The sequence below is a fragment of the Neofelis nebulosa genome, chromosome 18 (genome assembly GCF_028018385.1).
Source record: "Neofelis nebulosa isolate mNeoNeb1 chromosome 18, mNeoNeb1.pri, whole genome shotgun sequence".
NCBI lineage: Eukaryota > Metazoa > Chordata > Mammalia > Carnivora > Felidae > Neofelis > Neofelis nebulosa.
Window position 1 is genome coordinate 10,953,934 of NC_080799.1, and position 16,599 is coordinate 10,970,532.

Here is a 16,599-nt window from a genome sequence, read left to right on the forward strand (position 1 = left end):
AGGTGCAGTAGGGTTTTGCCCTTGGAATTGATGGAGGTCATCAAATCCAGTTCCCAGCTCCCGGGCTGGGCCGGACCACCCCGCTCCTAAGTGCTCTCATTTGCAGACACCCCATCACCACGACCCCAGAATACCACCTGCTCATTCAATTCTCCCAGGCTTGGCTCAGTCACATCAGTCACATGAATGGCAGTGCTGGGCCACTGTGGTCCCAACACACATGTAGGGTAAAGAAGGAAGCTGGTGGGGGGGGGCGGGGGGACACCTGGGTGGCTCAGTTGGTTAAGTGTCTGACTCTTGGTTTCAGCTCGGGTCATGATCTCACGGTTCGTGGGTTTGAGCCCCGGGTCGGGCTCTGTGCTGACAGTGCAGAGCCTGCTTAGGATTCTCGCTCTTCCTCTCTGCCCTCCCCAACTTGTGCACGCTCTCGTTCTCAAAATAAGCAAACTTAAAAAATTTAAAAAGAAAAAAAAAAAAAGGAAGCTGGAGCCAGAAGGGTTGACTCAACACAGAGGAGCCCGCGGATGGTCCAGTCACAGAAGGCAGCCCAGGCTGAACCCTGCTAGCCCCTCCCTCGGCATCACCTGGCTAACTGCCAGGAAGCCGCACAGGACACCTGTCACGGAACGGCATGGACTTTGGAGTCACACAGACCTGGTGTGAGTCCTGACGACTTCTCTGCTGTGCTGCCTCGGCAGGCCGGTTCATCACTCTGAGCCCTAACTGCCGGTCTATAAAATGAGGGGGCCGATCTTTGCCTGCGGGGGTCCACGGGGCGACACCTCCTGGTGTTAACATCACAGGTACACCAGGGGCGGGTCCCCTCCGACCCCCTTGTAAACCAGCCCACCGCCCCGCCCCCTCCCTGGAAGGGAGCCTCTGAGCCAGCCGGACCCAGCTGTGCCCGCGGTCAGCCCCGTCAAGGACAGAAACTGCCGGGCTGGGGTCATTTTCCCTGCGTTTGAGGCCATGGGTTCAGGCCTCAGCTGGGGCCGGGTGCCTTGTGCAGGACACCGTTCCCTGGTCAGATTAATTCCTCCAATCCGGAAAGTAGTCACAATTTTGGGTCACTAATTCCAGCGCCAACAGGGATTAAGCACAGGGCGTGCGTGGGTGCTCACACACGCATTCAGAGGCCACCCCTCCGGGGAAGGTGCTGTGAAGGAAAGGTCATCAGGACGCTCCTGGCTTAAGTGGGAGGAAACTGGAGCACCCACGGTGAGCGAGATCAAAGCACCGCATCGATGTTCGATTTTCTGCAGCTGGTGACTAACTCGTGGCTGTGTGAGCGAGTATCCCCGTTCTTGGAAGAGGTTCCCACAAGTAGTCAGGGGTAGACGGTGTATGTAAACCACTCAGGCGTGCACACTTGCAGGCAATGCTGTGTACACACACACACGCACACGCACAGGAAAGAAACCAGGTGAACAAGTGGTAAAGCAAAGGGGTAAAAGTTCAACAAGGTGAGAATCTGGCAAGAGGACACGTAAGTATTGTTCGTACCAGTCTCATTTCTGCAACGTCTTTACATATTTGAAATTATTTCAAAATAGGGGGCGCCTGGGTGGCTCAGTCGGTTAAGCGTCCGACTTTGGCTCAGGTCACTATCTCCTGGCTCAGGGGTTCGAGCCCCGCGTCGGGCTCTGGGCCGACAGCTCGGAGCCCGGAGCCTGCTTCGGATTCTGTGTCTCCCTCTCTCTCTGCCCCTCCCCCTCTTGCGCTCTGTCTCTATTTATCAAAAATAAACATAAAAAAATTTTTAAATGTTTTTATTTTTTTAAAGGAGAGAGAGCACTAGCAGGGGAGGGGCAGAGAGAGAGGGAGACACAGAATCCAAAGCAGGCTCCAGGCTCTGAGCTGTCAGCACAGAGCCCGACTCGGGGCTCGAACTCACAAGCTGCAAGATCGTGACCTGAGCCGAAGTCGGACGCCCAACCGACTGAGCCACCCAGGCGCCCCCAAAATAAAAACATTTTTTTAAAAAAGAAATTATTTTAAAATAAAGTGCATTTATTTTTAAAGCCATCTTCGCACCCAACGCGAGGCTCGAACTTACCACCTGGAGATCAAGAGTCAGGTGCTCTCATGACTGAGCCAGCCAGGTGCCCCTCCAAATAAGTTTACCGAAAAAAAAAGACAACCTTCAAGCCTAGGCTTGACCAGTAACTTAGCCTTCGAAAGCCCGTGTTATTTGTTTTCTGGGGTTTTCCAGTGGTAAGTCCTACCTTTGTGGGTTGGCGTGGAGGCAGGGACAGGTCATACAGGAGTATGTGAATGTGTCTCCAGCGGACTGTCCCCAAGCTCGCAAACCCGTTAGAGCACATGGGGCGCCGTGTAACAAGCGGGGAGACAGATGTGTGTGCAAATACACCCCTCCATGATCTACGCCTCTCTGTTTCTCCGTTGACTGATTTAACCTTCGGCGTGCCAGCCTCAACGCCGGCGGGGGTCGGGCGCGTTGGTGAACGAGTGAAACCCGCCAGGCGTTAAGAAAAGGGGACCGCCAGAGAAATACAAGAAAACAGTATTGATTTTTTAGTGGACTATGGGTGAAGCATAAAATGTCATACAAACAGGGATACGGCAAGTTCCATTTCCGAGTCAAAGTGGGGAAGAAACAGGAAACGGCGACCTTTCATAACTCCGTCCTCACCTCACGATCCCCTGGGCTGAGGGGATTTCAGGCTCGCGCGGCCGGGGACGCGTTCAAAGTCACGTCGCGATGTGGAGCACGGAATCCCACTGCGGGCCCTTCAGCTGGGAGCAGTATTTGGCTTTGCTCAGTTTCATGATGGAAAAGAGCTGTTCGCAAATGTGGGTGCTCCCGAACATGGACAGAATCTTGGCGCAGTGGACCCTGTACTTGGGGTAGGTGCTCCACAGGTACTTGCAGAACTCCGGGACCCCGACCTTGTCGTATTTCGTCTTGAGCACCGTGTTGCACTGCAGGTCAATGACCTCCATCTGGAGCGCTTCGTGCACACTCTCGATCTGCACCGAGAAAGGGGAGCTGAACAGGGCCAGTTCGCTTTCGTAGAGTTTGAAGTCGGACAACCTCTTCTGGAATTCAGTCTTTAGCTCCACGATCTTGGGAATGTAGTTCAGGCCGTCGCTCTCGTTTCTGGAAACCGACTTCAGCGTGGGGAAGTGGGCCAGGTTGTTCCTCGCCAGGTGAGTTTCCCAAAGGCACAGTTTGGCGAGGAACGCCCGGATCAAGTCGTACATCTGCGTCACGACCTGCGAGTGCCCTTGCAGGGACATGTTCAGGGTGTTCAGATGCGTTGTCATATCGACCAAGAAGGCCAAGTCTCGGATCCAGCCCTGAGAGCTCAGCTGAGGTAGGGGCTTCCCTCTGGATGACATGAAGTGATCGATTTCCTCCAGCGACTCGAAGAACCTCTTGAGCACCAGCCCGCGGCTGAGCCACTTAATCTCGGTGTAATACAGCAGGCTGCCGTACTGGCTCTCCAGTTCATACAGCAGAGTCGTGAACTCGCTGTGGTTCAGGCCACGGGAGCAGATCCAGTGCACGGAGCTCACCACCACGCTCATCACGTGGTCCATCTTCAGCTTTTGCGCACAGAGGGACTCCGGGTGGATGATGCAGCACACAGACTTCAGATCCGAGTCCTTGCAAACCGTTGCCACCTTGGACTTGAGTTTCGTGACCAGTCCGTCGTTCACGTCTACCATCGCGGGGGTGCCGGTCGAGGCCACGCTTACCAGTTTTGACCAGTCGATGTGAAACTTCTTAAGACTTCTCTCGACCCGCAGAAACATCTCGTGGCCGGATTTTGTACCCGTCATGGGCACCGTATCCAAAAGCTCCTCCGACGCGTCGAAATTCTCGTCCACGCCACGGATGAATATGGCCAGCTGGGTGGTGTTGTTTATGTCCGTGATCTCGTCGATTGCAATGGAATAAGCCACAAACGACTTGATTTTCTCACGTAACTTCTCCCATAATTTCCCAGCCACGTCTTCTACGGGCTGCGCGGCAGCGTTTTCGTCGGGACTCGCGTTCGCAAACACCTGTTTCTGCTCGGGACCCGCGATTTCTGAGGACCCCAGGAGGTACTTCCTGAGTCCTTTCTTCAGCTCGTGGAGCTTCTCATCACGCAGCTTCTCCGTGTACTGGTCGTAGTGCTTACTGTGGTTCGTCTGATAGTGACGTCGGAGGTTGTATTCTTTGGACACCGACATGCTCTGTTTGCATATTAAACACGTAGGAATGTTCTGCACTTCCACGAAGAAATACGCTCTCTCCCACTTTTCTTGAAATACGCGGCCCTCCTGGTCTATCTTTCTCTTTCCCACTTTTGATAGAGACACGGAGACAAGAAATAGTTCACTTTTTCTCTTTACGAAAAATGATTGCAAAAGCATGATGATAAATGTCAGGGGTAAAGTGGCTGGGGGATGGGCGTGGTTAACCCACCCCTGCGGAGAGGGACGGCCAGACCCTCCGCTCCAGCGAATTGCCGCTGGAGGGAACGTGGGCCCATGGTGGCCAGATCTTCAGATTTCTAAAGAAACCTTGGAGGGGCTCCTGGGTGGCTCAGTCGGTTGAGCTTCCGACTTTGGCTCAGGTCATGATCTCACGGTCCGTGAGCTCGAGCCCCACGTTGGGCTCTGTACTGACTGCTCAGAGCCTGGAGCCTGCTTCGGATTCTGTGTCTCCCTCTCTCTCTGACCCTCCCCCGTTCGTGCTCTCTGTCTCAAAAATAAATAAACATTAAAAAAAATTTAAAAAAAAAACGGGGCGCCTGGGTGGCTCAGTCAAGTGACCAACTTCGGCTCAGGTTATGATCTTGCAGTTTGTGAGTTCGAGCCCCGCGTCGGGCTCTGTGCTGATGGCTCGGAGCCTGAAGCCTGCCTTGGGTTCTGTGTCTCCCTCTCTCTGCCCCTTCCCCGCTCATGCTCTGTCTCTGTCTCTCAAAAACGAATAAACGTTAAAAAAAAAAAAAAAAAAAAAAGAAACTTTGGAAATTGACTTTTTTTTTTAAATTTCTAAGTAAACTACACCACAGGTGAGGCTCGAACTCACGACCCCAAGAGTAAGTCACGTGCTCCATCCACTGAGCCAGCCAGGTGCCCCCCCACCCCCAGAAATAGACTTTTATGAAAAAGTCTGTGGCTTTCTTTTTCCTTTTCTTTTTTTTTTTTTCTGCAAAAGTCCCTGGCTTTTCAATGTTGGCCGCATGTTCCCATTTTTAAAAGGTCCATGAGCCAGGGGCGCCTGGGTGGCTTACGCAGTAAGCGTCTGACCTCGGCTCAGGTCATGATCTCATGGTTCATGGGTTCAAGCCCCAAGTTGGGCTCTATGCTGACAGCTCAGAGCCTGGAGCCTGCTTCGGATTCTGTGTCTCCCTCTCTCTCTGCCCCTCCCCCCTCACACTCTGTCTCTCTGTCTGTCTCTCATAAATAAATAAACTTTAAAAAAAAGTTAAAAAAAAGGTACATGAGCCAAAAGAAAGGCATCTTTTGTAAAGTTCAACAAGGACCTATGTTTGCCACATCTGGTTTAAGCAAGAATGATGTGGCAGTATGTTTGCATTTTAATGCATATTTTTTCATTTGGGTCTCCAGAGAACTTTGAAATGACAGAGACATGGATGGCCACAGAAGGCGCGTGATTTACCTGCTGTGAGTCACAAAAGACCATGGTCATAGATAGCCACGGGACCGCACAGAACTTACTTGTTTGAAATTTAAAGAAATCTGGCCACGATGCAGGTGAGCTCTACTTGGGAGAAAACACAGGCCTAAAAATTCACTTTAAGAAAATGAAGGCAGAGACAGAAAGAAAGTCAATTCGGTGGTTGCCTGGGGCTGGGGGCGGGAACGGGAAATGACGGGACATGGGTAGAAGGAATGTTTTGGGGGTGACAGGAATGTCCTAATGTTAGATTGTGGTGATGGTTGCACAACTCTGTAAATTTACTAAAAATCAGTGACGTGTGCACACTGCACACAACCGAGTTCTACGGCACGTAAACCATGCCCCAGTAAAGCTACCAAAAACGTACCAAAAACAAAAAAAATTCATTTGGCAACAAGGTGAGTTTCGGAATAACAGTCGGGCGTTTGTCAAGAGTGTTTTTGTTGTTTTCAAACTGTAAACGAGGAGGTTCCCTCGTGACTCGCACTCTTGCGAACAGCTCTCCACCCGCTTTACTCACCCTCCAGGGTGTTAACTTGCGTGCAAGGACTCCAGGGGAGATATCTGCCACGCACGGTGGCTGGGGCATTGCTCTGTCAGAACAGATTGAGGGGGCCCTGGGAGCCCCTGTCTGTGCCAGGCGGTACCCCTTTCGGGTCTGAACTGTGGGGAGATTTGGGTGGGGGATCACGGGGCGGGTGGAGCTGTGGTGGCCAGGCAGGCCCTATTTACCGGCTAGGATGGGCTAGTTCAGCATCAACCTACCAGCCCCTGGAGGGCTCCCGGATGAGGGCGCACCAGTGAGCCGCACCAAACCATCGCGGGAGAAGAAATGCCTGGCTGAACAGCAGAATTAAAGGACCTGATCGCCAGCGGGGAAAAAAGAAACTGCATCTAGAGAGCACCACGCTTTGCTCTAAGGCTCAAGGCTCAAGAAGCAAGGAGTGCCCGCCGAGATGCGTCGCACTGCACGCTGGGTGCCAGAACGCCCTGCTCGCCACCTGGGATACTCACCGTTGCTAAGCTCGAGGCCCGGAAGCGGTCTGAAGAGAAAGAGACACGGTGAATGCAACAGAGGTCATCTGGCCCCTCTTGCCCGGTCAGTTCTGGTTGACGGGCTTCGGCGAGCGTCAACACTACGCTAGGTGCAGTGGGGGAGGCCGCCGCCGTCACCAGGGACATGGACACACGGCTCCCAGGAGCAGAGTACGGTAAACTCAGTGGGGGAGGCGGCTTGGCGCAGAAGCTTGGCTTCAGGGACCCACCGCCCACCTCCTGGGGTAAAAAAAAAAAAAAAAAAAGGCCCACCTTGTGCACACGGCGAGCCGCACGTTGGTTCTCGTGGCCAAGCAGGGAGCTCTCACTCACCTGATGACTGTGAATTTGATAAATTCCGCAGCATCCAAGATCCTTCTCATGGAGCTGATTTCCAGGTAACCGGGGGCTTTGAAGACCACCCCCGGGGGCATGCCGTCGATGACCACACAGCCGGGGTTGAACGTGATTTTCCTGTAGGGAACTTTCACGGGGAAATCTACCCCGATTGCTTCCCCTGGGATGAGACAGACAACGAAAGGCCTACTTGAGTGGGTCACTTACTTTTGCACAGACCGTGGGGTTACTGCCAAGAGGTTAAAATCCTTCTCGCCAAGTGACCAACACGGGCAATCAGCCATTACTACTTCTCGAATAATCTTACTGACTGGGAAACTGGCAACGGGCCGTAAAGCAGATCCGGTTCCTCTCTCCGTTAAAGAGACACAATCATAGCATCCATAGGGTAAAGGTTTGTGAAGGGTACGTGATTCATCACAGGTGAGTGCTAAAAGCAATGTTCAGCCACGGTAAGAACTAAGGAAATCAAAAATAGCTATTATCATTGTAACTTGTGTGTGCGTGTAAAAGCTCTTTGGGAAAAAATACACACGCATCTTGATCATAACCCCTTCGTAGAAAGATCAATTTCTTTTTGGAAAAATATTGGGGCGCCTGGGTGGTTCAGTCGGTTGAGCGTCCGACTTTGGCTCAGGTCATGATCTCGTGGCTTGTGAGTTGGAGCACCCCGCGTCGGGCTCTGCGCGGACAGCTCGGAGCCTGGAGCCTGCTTCTGATTCTGTGCCTCCCTCTCTCTCTGCCCTCCGCCAACTGCTCTCTCTCTCTCTCTCTCAAAAATAAACATTAAAAAAATTTTTTTAGTAATCTTTGCAGCCAACATGGGGCTCAAACTCATGACCCTCAGATCAAGAGTCACACGCTCTTATGACTGAGCCAGCTAGGTGCCCCCAGAAAGATCAATTTCTTGGATAAAGTATTCAATTAAAAAGAAATACTTCAAAATACACATTTTGGATACGTAACAATATAAAAACTTACCAAATTTTCGACTAAAGAGGTCATTGACTTGTTCTCTTAGTTGTTTTATCTTTTCAATGCTGGATAATCGGTCCTTCTCATTATCTAAAAATAATTAGACAATCAAGCAAACAAGGGTTATTGATGTATTTATTTGCCCCCATGAAAGCTGATGGAGGAAGTGCCTGATGGCACATGAAAAAAAACACTTTACCTGGCTTATCATTCAATTTAGTTTTAGCAATAATTAAGCATTTTGAAAATGCTACAGATGACAGAGAATTTGCCAAATTATAACTCCATGTAAACACACTCCATACTACTTTAGGTTCGGAACATTTTCAACATCATGCAAGACAGGGATGTCCACTTTCACCAATACTCTTCAACATTAGCAATCCTAGCCAATGCAATATGACAAGTAAAAGGAAGAAGACGTAGTAGGATTAGAAAGAAATTACATGGTTCAAAATTCATGAGACACAGAAGAGTGTACAATGAAACATCTCTCTCCCATCCCTCTCTTCAGTCTGTTTCTTTCCTTGGAGAAACTAGGTTATTAGATTCTTTTGCATCTCTCCAGATAGACCTTAGATATATGTATTCAGAAGAGATTGCTTGGCAGGAAGCAGATAAATTTCACCTCTGTGGCCAATTCCAATTTAACGGTAGCTGGTGGTTGGAGTTGCCTGCCCTGGCGGGTATTTTCCAGGTAATTCCAGGGCATGGCTGTGAAAAGAAACAGATCTGATGATGTCTGATATGAGCGAGATATGCAGTGTGTGACAATCTGTAGCGTATTTTTTATTTCTGAATTGTCATTGCTTAGCTGACAGGGTGAAGCAAAATATAATAAATAAATAAATCAATAGATAAATATCAGCTCTGAGGGACTAACCCGTGTCACAAAATGGTTAAAACAGAACAAAAGGAGGGTGCCTGAGTGGCTCAGTCAGTTAAGCATCTGACTTGGGCTCAGGTCACGATCTTGTAGCTCGTGGGTTTGAGCCCCTGCGTCGGGCTCTGTGCTGACAGCTCAGAGCCTGGAGCCTGCTTTGGATTCTGTGTCTCCCTCTCTCTCTGCCCCTTCCCCACTCATGCTGTGTCTCTCTCTGTCTCTCAAAAACAAAACAAAAAAATATTTTAAAAAATAGAACAAAAGGAAACATAGAGAATAAATAATGATAAAGCCAGATAAGCTTCCATACCTGGAATTGTCACCTGAACGATGTTAAGATCTTCAACACCCACGGCGGAACGTGTAATACCCGAGGCAGTTGTCCTTCCTAAAAGTAGAAACTGAAATTTAGAACTCGAAGCAAATTAGGTCAATTCTCCTCTAAAAATGCCAAGGTGCTACTTTGGTCAGAAGCACAGATTCGATTTTTAAAGCTTCAGAGAACAATTAGCTGCAGAATAACAAGGCGCCACGGCATAACTGATAGTTGGGTCTCTGCAGTTCAGTGTCAAGGTCACAGGGGAAAGAGCCTAACTTTTTATTTAGTTCATAGCCTCTAATGCATCAGTCGGTATAATTTGACTTCAAAGGGATGTTTAAACGTGTATTTTCTTTGTTGTTACTCAGTTTAAAGGAGGGGGAGGGGGAGGGGGAGGGGAAATAGAACATAAATGGCCAAGAGGACATTTAAGAAGCACACATCCTCTGAAAAACGATTTAACAGGCAGTCAAGGAAAGGCTCAGACAGGGTTAAAGAACAAAAGCAGAGTGGACATTATCACGTTTTCTGGTCAAACGACAAACACAAGTGAAGTTATATGTGGGAAATGTAAAGGAACTTTCTAGTCCCTTGAGAACTTAAAGCTCAATCCATGTGTTCTGTGAACGATCCATCATCTGGCGTCTGCTTTTTTTTTTTTTTTATTTTAATTTTTTTACTGTTATTTTTTGAGAGAGAGAGAGAGAGAGAGAGAGAGAGCAAGCTGGGGAGGAAGAGAGACAGGGAGTCACAGAATCCGAAATCCAAACCAGGCTCCAGGCTCCAGGCTCTGAGCTGTCAGCATAGAGCCCAATGTGGGGCTTGAACTCACGAACCGTGAGATCGTGACCTGAGCTGAAGTCAGACGCTCAACCAACTGAGCCACCAGGCGCCCCACCGTTTTTTGCATCTAAAGAGCAAGACCTCAAAGGGACATGAGCCACATTGTCAACAAAAGCCATTAGGTTGTCCTGCAGTGTTCCGGGGCTGCTTCAAACACAGAATTTGGGGAGGAAATGTGGCAAAGTTTGTAAGTCTTGACCTCAAAATGACTCATTTTTCTGGTAAATCTAGTAGGTCCTGGAAAGCCCTATCCTTAACAACCTGGTTGAACATTAAGAGCTTACTGAAACTACTGTCAATTTCCATCATCAACTTGAAGTAAGAAAAACCTTCCCGGGGCGCCTGGGTGGCTTAGTCAGTTGAGCGTCTGAGTCTTGATTTTAGTTCAGGTCACGATCCCGGGGTTGTGGGATCGAGCCCTGCGTCGGGCTCCATGCTGAATGTGGAGCCTGCTTGGGATTCTCTCTCTCTCTTTCTCTCTCTCTGTCTCCCCCCCCCCCCTCCACCTCCCCCCTCCTCCGCACCGCCTCTCAAATTAAAAAGCAAACACACAAACAAAAAATCTTTCAGGGCACTTTACGCCGTCGAGCCTCCAAAAAGCCCAGAACTAATTTGGGTCACCAGACTCAATTAAGAAACAGTGTCAGAAGATAAGGCATTATGATCTGATAAAGTACTAATGTTTTATCCTTAAACCTGATTCCTCCAAGGGCACCTGGCTGGCTGTCAGAGGAGCGTGTGATTCTTGATCTTGGGGTCATGGGTTTGAGCCCCACGCTGGGTGTGGAGATTACTTAAAAAACCCAAATAAACTTAAAGATAAAACTGACTCTTCAACATGTAAAATCTGTCATAAAACATACTAAGCACGATTTGCAAACTAATCAAAATCCGATTGTAATTAATGCATAAATTGGCAGTTAACCCATTTTGATGGCCCCGCACATTTCAAATAAATGGATGGTATTTTCACGAATGGGTGTAAACCTTAACTCTCCTAAAACTATCTCTGTACGTAAACGAGTCTTTCTTAGTTACTGCTCAACTGTAAGTTAGTTTACAGGTGCTCACCCAGGGGCGCCTGGGTGGCTTGGTCGGTTAAGTGTCCGACTTCAGCTCAGGTCATGATCTCATGGTTCAGTTCGTGGGTTCGAGCCCCGTGTTGGGCTCTGTGCTGACAGCTTGGAGCCTGGAGCCTGCTTCCGAGTCTATGTCTTCCTTTCTCTCTGCCCCTCCCCTGCTCGCTCTTTCTCTCTCCCTCAAAAATAAACATTGAAAAAAAAAATAAAAATAAAAAAAGCTATTTCTTTAAAAAAAATCTCTACACCCAATGTGGGGCTCAAACTCATGAACCTGAGATCAAGAGTTACACGCTCTTTCAACTGAGCCAGCCAGGCTCCCCCGTTTCCTTTTTCAACTGAAGGAGATGTGACATACAACGTCGCAATAGCTTCAGGGGTACGACACAGTGAGTTGACATGTTCCGCTATATTTTTTTAAATATGTTTGAGAGAGAAAGGGAGATAGGGAAAGAGATAACGAGCAGGGAAGAGGCAGAGAGAGAATCCCAAGCAGGCTCCACACTGACAGCACGGAGCCCAATATGGGGCTTGAACTCATGAGCCATGAGATCATGACCTGAGTTGAAATCAAGAGCCAGATGCTTAACCACTGAGCCACCCAGGCGTCCCTGTTATATTCTTAGAAGTACTGTGAGGCAACAACCCAAACGTCCATCAATGGAAGAACGGATAAACCATGATTGAAAAAAAATTTGTTTTTAACGTTTATTTATTTTTGAGACAGAGAGAGGCAGAGCATGAACGGGGGAGGGGCAGAGAGAAGGGAGACACAGAATCCGAAGCAGGCTCCGGGCTCCGAGCTGTCAGCACAGAGCCTGATGTGGGGCTTGAACCCATGGACCGTGAGATCATGACATGAGCTGAAGTTGGATGCTCAACCAACAGAGCCACCCAGCCCTGAACTTTGGAGATTTTAAGTGAAAGAAACCAGGCCCCAAGGGTCACACATTGTGCAATCCTACCGGTAGGAACTATGTAGAACAAGTAAATCCAGAGACAGAGAGTAGATTGGTGGATGACCGTGACGGGGGGGGAGGAGAGAATGGGGAGGGATGGTAATGGGTACAGGGTTTCCTTCTGGGGAGACAGAAATGTTCTGGAACGCGATAGAGGTGGTGGTTGCCCAACACCATGAATGTACTACATGCTACGGAATCATTTATTCTAAAACGGTTAATTTTATGTGATGTGAGTTTCACCACAATAAAAAGCATTTAAGGTAATTTAAGGGTTTCCTTTCGTGGGGCTTTAGGGGGAAAAAGCCCCACACCGTATGGCTCAGAATGGGAGGTACCGGAGGCCTTATGATGGTTCTGAAATTGGGCAATGTAAATATCACGTTTAAACCCACTGAGGCCCCCCTGACTTCAGGTGTGAGTGAATCTGCACACATCTACCTGTCTAAGGGAAAATCCATCTACCCCTGCTGGCTGGGGGGGGTCAGGGACATCGTCCCCGGACAGGAAAGCACCTCCTCCAAGTCTAATTATCCTGACGGCATCGCCACATAATTCCCAATAAAGCTTTCAGGGTTAACACCCTGCAGACAAGTGGTCCCTTCACACAGAACCCATCAGGACCTGACTTTTCCCCCTAATACTTAACGAATCTATGCTTCCGGTGGAGCGGGGCAGGGGAACGGTAAAGGCAAAAGGAAGAAAAGTAAAATCACGTTAATTCTAATACTGGTGGCTATGGCTCCTTTTTTCTTTCTTTTTGTATTTTCGTCTAAGTTTTCTCTTTCTTTTTTTTTTTTTTATTTTTATTATTTTTTCTTTTTGAGACAGAGAGAGACAGAGCATGAACGGGAGAGGGGCAGAGAGAGAGAGAGACACAGAATCGGAAGCAGGCTCCAGGCTCTGAGCCATCAGCCCAGAGCCCGACGCGGGGCTTGAACCCACAGACCGCGAGATCGTGACCTGAGCCGAAGTCAGACGCTTAGCCGACTGAGCCACCCAGGCGCCCCCTACGTTTTCTCTTTCCATATGAAATTTCTTTCTAAACAAAATTGAGATCCTACTGTAAAATATGACCCGAGTGTCCCTCTGTTTTGTTTCTAACTTGTCTTGAGCCAGACAGCTGACTTTCACGGAATGCCCATGAGCATTTTCCCCAGCGGGTGGCCACGACCCTTTCGCTAACTGCTGGGCACTTACGCCACACCTGCTTTTTCTCTGTTATAAACAGTGATGAGGGGCGCCTGGGTGGCTCAGCTGGTTAAGCGGCTGACTCCCGATTTCAGCTCAGGTCGTGATCTCACAGTTTATGACATCGAGCCCCGCGTTGGGCTTCGAGCTGACAGCACGAGCCTGCTTGGGATTCTCTAACTCCGTCTCTTTCTGCCCTTCCCCTGCTCATGCACACACACTCTCTCTCAAAATAAAATAAATAAACTTAAAAAAAAAATAGTGACGAGAGGGATTTTCCCCCTAGAACAATGAACTTGATGACACCATTTTTAGAATTCAAATATATGAAGTACAAATGGAAGAATCAAGTCCAGATGGGAGCATTCATTTGCTCTCAAAATTTCCCTAATCGTGGCAAAATCAATCCAGACCCTGTGGTGTTTCATGAGAAGTAATATTATCTCTAAATTAAAAAGGACTGCCTTTTTGATAACGGAAAGAGTTTGATAATGTAAGCAATTTGATAATGTAAAGAAATAAAAGGCATCCAAATTGGTAAGGAAGAAATAAAGCTCTCGCTATTTGCAGATGACATGACACCATATATAGAAAATCCCACAGACTCCACCAAAAAAACTACCAGAATGGACGAAGGAATTCACTAAGGTTGCGGGATACAAAACCAATATACAGAAACCTGTTGCATTTCTGTGCACTAATAATGGAGCAGCAGAAAGTGAAATTAAGAAAACAATTTCACTTACAACTGCACCAAAAACAATAAAATGTCTAGGAATAAACTTAACTATAGAAGTGAAAAGACCTGTACTCTGAAAACTAAAAGTACCAGTGAAAGAAATTCGAGACGACACAAAGAAATGGAAAGACATTCCATGCTTATGGGCTGGAAGAACAAATACTGTTAAAATAGCCATACTCCCCACAGCCATCTACAGACTCAATGCGATCCCTACCAAAATACCAAGAGCATGTTTCACTGAACTAGAACAAACACTCCTAAGATTTGTATGGAACCACCAAAGACCTCGGACAGCAATCTTGAAAAACGAAAACAAAGCTGGAGGCATCACAATTCCAGATTTCAAGTTCTATTACAAAGCGGTAGTAATTAAAACAGTATGGGACTGGCATTAAAACAGACGCATAGATCAATGGACTAGAACAGAAAACCCAGAACTAAACCTCCAATTATATGGTCAATTCATCTTTGACAAAGGAGGAAAGAATATATGAGGGGGAAAAGACAGTCTCTCCAACAAAATGGTGATGGGAAAACTGGACAGCCACATGCAAAAAGAATGAAACCGGGTCGCCTCGCACCATACACAAAAATAAACTCAAAATGGATTAAAGACCTAAATGTGAGACCTGAAACCATAAAGATCCTTGAAGAGAGCAAGGTAGTAATTTCTCCGACATCGGCTGTAGCAACATTTCTCTAGAAATGTCCCCCGAGGCGAGGGAAATCTTGCTTTTAAGCAAAAGTAAACCGTTGCGACGACATCAAAACAAAAAGCTTCTACACAGCAAAGGAAACCATCAACAACGCTAAAACGCAAACTACTGAATGGGAGAAGATATTTGCAAATGACAGATCCAATAAAGCGTGAAGTATGCAAAATATATAAGGAACTGATACAACTCTACACCCAAAAACCAAATAATCCAATTAAAAGATGGGCAGAAGACGTGGACAGACGCTTCTCCAAAGAAGACATCCGGATGGCCAACAGACACATGAAAATGCTCAGTGTCACTCAGCAACAGGGAAATGCAAATCAAAACCACAACGAGATGCCACGTCACACCTGTCAGAATGGCTAAAATCAACAACACGAGCAACAACGGGTGTTGGTGAGGATGCGGAGAAAGGGGAACCCTCTTGCCCTGTTGGTGGGAATGCAAACTGGTGCGGCCGCTCCGGAAAACAGCGTGGAGGGTCCTTAAAAAATGAAAAATAGATCTACCCTACGATCCAGTAATCATACTAGTAGGTATTTACCCCCAAAACATAAAAACACGAATTCAAAGGGATACGTGCACCCCGATGTTTATCGCAGCATTATTTATAATAGCCAAATTATGGAAGCAGCCCGTGTCTATCCACAGAGGAAGGGATGTATATACATATCCAATGGAACATTATTCAGCCATAAAGAAAAGAACGAAATCTTGGGGCACCTGGACGGTTCAGTCGGTTGAGCGTTTGACTTCGGCTCAGGTCATGATCTCGTGGTTCGGGAGTTCGAGCCCCACATCGGGCTCACTGTCGTCAGCCCGTCAGCACAGGGCCTGCTTCAGATCCTCTGTCCCCCTCTCTCTGCCCCTCCACCACATGTGCTCTCCCCAAAATTAAAAAATTAAAAAAAAACCCAAAACCTTGCCATTTGCCACAACATGGATGGATGTGGAAAGTATAATGCTAAGCAAATAAGTCAATCAGAGAAAGACAAAACCATATGATCTCACGCATATGTGGAATATGAGAAACAAAACAAACAAGCAAAGGAAAAAAAGAGAGAGAGAGAGAGAGAGAGAGAGAGAGAGAGAGAGAGGCTCAAACCCACGAACTGTGAGATCATGACCTGAGCCGAAACCAAGAGTCAGACGCTCAACCGACTGAGCCGCCCAGGCGCCCCTTGGATGTGGTTTCGAAACAGACATCTGAACAAAACCCAAACAGATTACACGTCAGTTTGTAAGTCTTTTAACGAAAATTATCTTACGTGGTGGATCTTAAAAATAAATCTGTTTAAAACCACACTTCGAACTTGACTTCTGTGAGATACTTGCCGTTGAACGGAGTTTACTGCTTCTAGGCCCGATCAGTTGTTATCTGTAAACTCTTCATCCATCTAGCGGAAGTGGGGGTGTGTTTTCTAAGGGAAATGCAGCCCTCCCTGCCCATCCCCTTCCCTCTTCCCCTCCCTGCCCATCCCCCTTCCTTCTTCCCTCACTGGGGAGGGCGGACAGTCTGGTGCTGATGTGCATGGCGTAAAACACACACACACACACACACACACACACGCACGCATACACACCCCGCCCCCACATATACCATCCCCCCCCCCACAATAACCCCTTTAGGAATGGATGAACGCCACACTCTGCCATGTGTCACTCTGACAAGGCTTTAGGCAACTGACCTTCAATTTTCACCTCGGCTTCGGGGTCCTCACACGCTTCTGATGGGACAAGCAGAGTGGAATCTTGAAAAAAAAAAGATTTCTAAAATGACATCTGTTATTATGTAATCTCACCTTCCAAGAAGAGCTTATCCTGGCATTTTAGAC

At 48.0% G+C, this 16,599-nt stretch overlaps 1 protein-coding gene across 13 annotated transcripts in view; it reads right to left on the minus strand.

Moving 5' to 3' along the window:
• Positions 1-2,512: 2,512 nt before the first annotated feature.
• The window catches only part of LOC131500884 (general transcription factor II-I repeat domain-containing protein 2B), a 50,319-nt gene continuing 36,232 nt past the window's right edge, over positions 2,513-16,599 (minus strand). For 6 of the 13 annotated variants that reach the window (XM_058710440.1, XM_058710439.1, XM_058710441.1 and 3 more), the window contains 6 exons: positions 16,453-16,515; positions 9,223-9,300; positions 8,036-8,119; positions 7,031-7,214; positions 6,677-6,705; positions 2,513-4,316 (listed from right to left, as the gene is read on the minus strand). In XM_058710440.1, coding sequence (XP_058566423.1) covers positions 2,713-4,316; positions 6,677-6,705; positions 7,031-7,214; positions 8,036-8,119; positions 9,223-9,300; positions 16,453-16,515 — 2,042 coding nt within the window. In that variant the 3' untranslated portion in view covers positions 2,513-2,712. The other 7 variants (XM_058710446.1, XR_009256519.1, XM_058710445.1 and 4 more) reach the window with 7 other exon arrangements.